Source organism: Cyprinus carpio, chromosome A2, assembly GCF_018340385.1.
Source record: "Cyprinus carpio isolate SPL01 chromosome A2, ASM1834038v1, whole genome shotgun sequence".
Classification (NCBI taxonomy): Eukaryota; Metazoa; Chordata; class Actinopteri; order Cypriniformes; family Cyprinidae; genus Cyprinus; species Cyprinus carpio.
In genome coordinates, this window is record NC_056573.1 from 25,195,054 (window position 1) to 25,201,636 (window position 6,583).

Genomic DNA, 6,583 nt, shown 5'->3' on the forward strand with positions numbered 1-6,583 from the left:
TAATATAACAATAATCTTATTAGTACACTGACGGTTTGGAACATTAATATTTCAATATAAATATGCTTACAAATTAAGATAAGAGTTGTTTCGTGACATTGCACCCATTTCTTTTATTTTTGTTGCGCGGCTCCTTTAAAGACGCTGACGTCAGTGTTACAAAACACAAACACGGGCCTTTAAAGTGACTTTCTGTGTGACAGATCCGGTAGCGAATACACGAATCTAAAGTATCACGAGTCTGTCGTTGTGGATTTTTATTGTATTATGTTTTATACTCATGTCTCCTGCAATGAAAGACGAGACTGACACAGAGTGAGTACTGAATCTGAATTTACAATCATAATAACGATACACACATCGCTCATGTGACACGAAGATTCCTTTTATTATGAAGCACACTGTTGAACATGCGACTACTTCAAAATCTCTGCAGTGAATGATTGAACTGAATTCATACATGCTCTATTATGACAAAGTCATTCTGAGCTGTTACATCACTGTAGTTATGGCTCGTTTTTTTTTTTTTAACTAAATAACAATTACAATAATTTACAGATTAACCTTTATGTGTTATTATTCCTTATAGGACTGATAATTTGTAAATTTAAGACTAAATTTTCCTTTCATATGGTATACAGTACAGTCCATAAATAGAAAATTATAATAAACCAATGCTCCTAACATAATTTACATCTTAACCTTTCTGTCTAATTATTGCTTATAGGAATATCCATCTTTAAAATTAAGATTAAAGTTTTAATTTGAATGTCAATGGCACCTCTTATTAATATGATGTACAGTACAGAGCATATGAATGTTATATATATATATATATATATATATATATATATATATATATATATATATATATACATACATATATATATATATATATATATGTACTTTATATATATATATATATACATATATATATGTATGTATCTATGTATGTATGTATGTGTATGTGTCTATATATATATATATATATATATATATATATATATATATATATATATATATATGTATATATATATATATATATATATATATATATATATATATATATATATATATATATATATATATATATATATATATATAATATATGTATATATATATATATATATATGTATATATATAGTATGTATATATATATATATATATAGTATATATATATATATAGTATGTATATATATATATATATATATATATATATATATATATATATATATATATATATATATAGATATATATATTAAAGTGAGGCTCCTAACATTGCTTAAATCTTTGTTTAAAACATTTATTATTTTTTGTGCTTGTGTATGAATTATGCCCTCAAAGCATTATTAATACTGGTTTTATTGGCAGCTGGTGACAGGCTTGTTCTGTGTATAAAGGCAGATGAAGTAGCTCTGTATGTTCACAGACGGGTGACATGGACAGTCTCATAGTCCTTCCATTCACTGACTTTATAATGATCTCTTTCTTCAGGCAGACCTCTGGGAACTGGTCTTGGTGGCCCTCTTGGAGACCAACATCCATGACATTATTGAAAAGTGCCGAAGCCAAAATTCTTGCCTGTAAGATCCTCACTGTCCCTTTTTGATATTTAGAAATTGTATCCTATTATAATATTTTATTCAGAATATAACTGAGATTATATTTTATTAAAATATATCTATTTTTTGTCCTATTATTATATTTTATTCTATAATAATATTTAATTTTATTGTATTTTATCTTAAGTTTTCCCAATTCCGCCTGTTGTTCAGATATCCAAAATGACGTTTGGTCCAGATTTGTGACTTTGCCAAATCAAAACAGAATATGGACCCTTAAAGTCACCAATAAATCAGCACGTAAACACAAAGACGAAGGTAGAGTCTCTAATCTTCTTGTGCAGTGGCTGCGTAAGAGTTTTGCACACTTAAACATGCCTCCCTCCCTCTCTATAGGTGCTCAGACGCCCCTAGTGATGATCCACGGGTTTGGAGGAGGTGTGGGTCTCTGGATCCGTAACCTGGATGCTTTGAGTCGTTCTCGACCCGTCTACGCCTTTGACCTGCTGGGCTTCGGTCGCAGCTCTCACCCGTCGTTCCCGTCTGACGCCTCATTGGCTGAGGAGCAGTTTGTTACTTCCATAGAGCAGTGGAGACAATCACTGGGGCTGGAGCGCATGATCCTATTGGGACACAGCTTGGGTGGTTACCTAGCAACATCCTATACAATCCAATATCCAGAAAGGTATCTAAAAAAGCCTATGGAGTAAATTATAGTGCAATAATAGCATTAGTTTCTAACAATAGCTGTCATCTACTCAGCCTTACTTCATTTTAAAATAATTTCATGGAACACAAATGATATTATGCAGAATGTTTACTGATCCTTTTAAAATATTTGTTTAATTGTATGTCAATAAATGTAAAAAAAAATGTGTTTATAAATATATATATAGTTTCTGAAAAAAAAATAAAAAAAATATATATATATATATTTGCCTTGAAATGTATTTGGACACTTAGGCCACAATTAAAAATTTATAAATATAAGGGATAATATGAAACAACAAATAAATTATTCAAAATGAAGACAAATAGTCTTGGGACATTTTTTGGTTGTCAGACTTTGTGGACCATGTTATAATTGTTAATATAATGAAGACACGATCTTGACGGCGGTTGTGTTTTTGTCCACTAGAGTCAGTCACCTCATCCTGGTGGACGCGTGGGGTTTCCCTGAGCGACCTCAGCCTCAGTTAGAGGGGTCAGGAGGTCAAGGGTCAGAGGTCAAAAGGCTCTCACCGTCTCGCTGGGGGAAAGCTTTGACGTCAGTGTTCAGCCTCTTCAACCCGCTGGCCTTCTTCAGAGCAGCCGGACCCTGGGGTGAGTAGCAGCACCATGATGACAGCGACTCTGTTCCAAAACCTAGTAAGCTGTGTTACTGTTCACTAACTAGCATACTAACTGAAATAATAACTGCAATAATATTCATAAGCTCCACAGGATATGCAACTCACTACTGATTTCAATAGACTTTGATAAGCTACATTGTCAAAGACAATAAATGAAAAAACCCTAGATTTCTGATACTTATGCTATTAATTTTTTATTTAATTTTTTTTTTTTACAAAAACTAGGAGTGTCAGTATTGCAAAATAATAAAATAAAATAATTATAAATAATAAATTCCGTAAATCTAATAATGGAGTGTTCTTTATGATATACACTTTTTATTTTGTATGTGATTAGTGTTAATTATTTAGTGTTAATAACTCATAAATAGCATTTTCTACCTGATAAAACATTTAAGTTTTAGAAATATGTAAATAGTTTCATAATTTTTCATAATAATTATTCATTATAAAACAATTAAAATTAACTAAAATAATATGGTTTACTACTTTAAATAGTGTTTTCTAGTTTGTGATTAAATTTATTTATTTATTTATTTTACTTACAAGCAGCATTTTCTACCTAATACAGTATTTTAGAGCTTAACGTAAGGGTGCTTGAGAAGCTAAACCATTCAGAGTTTTATAAGTAACAAGCAAGATTTTAACATGTACATGTTTATTAGGGAGCCAGTGCAGTGTTGACAGAACCGGGTTAATGTGGTCGTACTTCCTGGTTCTAGTAAGAGCTCTAGCTGCTTTATTTTAATTATATTTAAAATTTAAATATATATTGAGAACCACTGCTCTATAATAATCATAAAAATGCATAACTTAAAAATATTAAAATAGTCTGATTTGTAATTAAAATTTAGTAGCCACCTTGAATTTTTTACTGTGCTCATCACAGTGCATTATGGGATTGACTTCTTCATGAATCATATGTGATTATGCCTTAGACTGGGTATCTAATGCTACTTTTCTCTTAATTTAATGTATTAAAATAATGTCTGTGTTGGCAGCTTACTAGGTTTTGGGAGACATGAGCAGATGAGCAATTGAAGATTTGCTTTGATTGAAGGTGATATTATTCAAGACATCATCACGTCACATGTGTTCATGCAGGTCCAGGGCTGGTGAACCGATTCCGTCCCGACTTCAAGAGGAAGTTTGAGAATCTGTTTGATGACGACACCATGACACAATACATTTACCACTGTAACGCTCAGAACCCGAGGTACAGCCGTTCTATACATGCATTCTCCTGAAGATGCAGAAGAAACTGTATATTGAATTGTCTTTTCCTCTCAGCGGTGAGGTGGGTTTCAAAGCCATGTTTGAGTCGATGGGCTGGGCCAAGAGGCCGATGGTTCAGCGTGTTCATCTGCTGCCCCCGTCGATGCCCGTCAGCATATTGTACGGCACGCTGTCCTGGGTGGACCCATCCACTGGAAAGACAGTCGTTCAGATCAGAGGCAAAAGCCCCACCAGCATCACGGTGAGAAATGAATGCGTTTGCAATGCAGGACACTTTTTAAATTCATTGGTTGGAAATATGACAAATGACATAGAATCACTGGCTTTTCTCTCTACAGCTGATCAAAGATGCTTCCCATCACGTCTACGCCGATCAGCCAGAAGAGTTCAACCGAGTAGTTGAGAGTATTTGTAATACAGTAGACTAAATATGATGCACATTGGTCTGTAGGTGCATGTATCTGTATTTTTGAAAGAGGTCTGTCCCGTGTTTGTGGGATCAGGTTGATAGAATAATTTAAAAGCTAAGCTGTTCTCAGAACTTGTCGCTTCATATTCTGATTTTACTTTTTGTGGAAAGGCTCTGTGATTGTACTACAGGATTCAATGGAAACTGGTTGTGTTTGTATTATCTAACCTATCCATCTTATTCTTCAGTGTGGAAGTAAGCATTAGCTGCTGTAGGGAAATAACCAGAAGAACAACAACGTGCAGTAAACGGTAAAACAAGCTGTTTTGCACAGCTGAAAATAGCTGGACGCAGATAAGACCGGAAACCAGACTCATAAAATTCACAAATGGCCACGTCGGCTCTTGGGGAAAAAATAAGGTGGATGTTTCATTCAGATTTCTTTTCAGTCATGCACTGAAAAAGTCATGCTGTTAAACCTGTGTCATGAATTCATTGACAGTGTTTGGACAGTCATATTGACTAAAAGAAAAGATGTTAATAATTCATTCAGCATTATAAACGATTGTCTGTTTTTAGAATGTCCAGATCTCAGTTTATTGCTGTACCTTTAATGAGAGGTGTCTGCATTTGTTTGTCTTTACAGACTTTTTATACTGCTGGAGTGATTATTTTTATGTGTACTGTATATTTATTTAAGCTTTTTATTTATATAATTATTTACACATCAGTGCGGCATCACCCTGATCCAAGTTTGTGATTCTTACAGGTTTTGTTTATCATGATAATCTTTAAAAATTAACACAACTTTTATCAATCCTGAAGCCTAAATGCAAAATTAGCTAAAGGAACTGCACCACAGTCACATGACTTCAACGTCACAACCATTACGTTTCCGAAACCTCTTTCATTCTTTATTTAAAAACATTTAGAAAAGTTTGCAAGAGTGTGATTATAAACACAAATGAGGTTGTAAAAGCGACTACTGAGTAGATGAGTTTATCTGTTCGGCTTGTCTCTGCAGTTCAAATTAGTCACCAGCAACCACCTTTTTAAAGACGCTGAAAAGCTTAAAAACATAAGGGATAGAGTATCACTGATGTATATTATGTTGTAGAATAAAGGTGAACGTATCTTGAGCTTGTCTTAAAGGGGTCATGAACTGAGAAATCAAATTTCCCTTGATCTTTTGACGTATAAGAGGTCATTGTACTATAAAAGCATCCTGTAAGTTTCAAAACTCAAAACTTTCTTGTTAGTTTAAAAACAGCTTTTATTGAAACCAAGCTCAGAAAACGAGTGCTTTTGTAATGTGCCATTTTATGACGTAATAGTGCCGCGAAAGCCCGCCTCTGCAACTGTTAGCCAATCATAGCAGTGGGTGTTATTTTGTTTCTGGGAGCTTTACTCATTCATGTTGTGATTACAATTAAGTGACACTATGAGGCGCTGGATGCACCATTTTGCTTTTTGAGGTAAGAATGCAACTGATTTCATCAGAGAATGATTAAGTATAATTCCTGATATTGTTAAAATGGCAAATGAAAGAGTATGCAGTATGCAATAATAAATGTTTCAAACAGAACTATACTATACTAGTAGCATGGCTTTACTACACCACAAATATGATTGTTTTGTATCTCAAAAGAATTGTGTGCCAGCATGGCGGTCTAATTAATATAAAATGGTTCATGATTTTAAAAATCCATATACATATACATATATACATATATACACACACACACACACACACACACATATATATATATATATATATATATATATATATATATATATATATATATATATATATATATACACACACATATATATATATATATATATATATATATATATACATATACATACATACATATATATATACATACATATATATATATATATATATATATATATATATATATATATATTATATATATATACATATATATACTTATATATATATATATATATACATATATATATATATATATATATATATATATATATATATAATATATATA

General features: G+C 32.2%; 1 protein-coding gene across 3 annotated transcripts; it reads left to right on the forward strand.

The window, feature by feature from the left end:
* Positions 1-155: 155 nt before the first annotated feature.
* On the forward strand, positions 156-6,149 carry LOC109055461 ((Lyso)-N-acylphosphatidylethanolamine lipase-like). Of its 3 annotated transcripts, none has more exons than XM_019072679.2 (8): positions 156-315; positions 1,495-1,583; positions 1,776-1,880; positions 1,959-2,247; positions 2,701-2,885; positions 4,019-4,130; positions 4,205-4,391; positions 4,489-6,149. In XM_019072679.2, exons 1-8 carry the CDS (start codon positions 281-283, stop codon positions 4,576-4,578), a joined length of 1,092 nt encoding a protein of 363 aa, XP_018928224.1. In that variant the 5' UTR covers positions 156-280; the 3' UTR covers positions 4,579-6,149. The 3 variants fall into 3 exon arrangements, with proteins under 3 accessions (XP_018928224.1, XP_042568298.1, XP_042568284.1); XM_042712364.1 differs by having other exon boundaries at positions 1,962-2,247; XM_042712350.1 differs by having other exon boundaries at positions 1,776-2,247.
* The last annotated feature ends 434 nt before the right edge of the window (positions 6,150-6,583 follow it).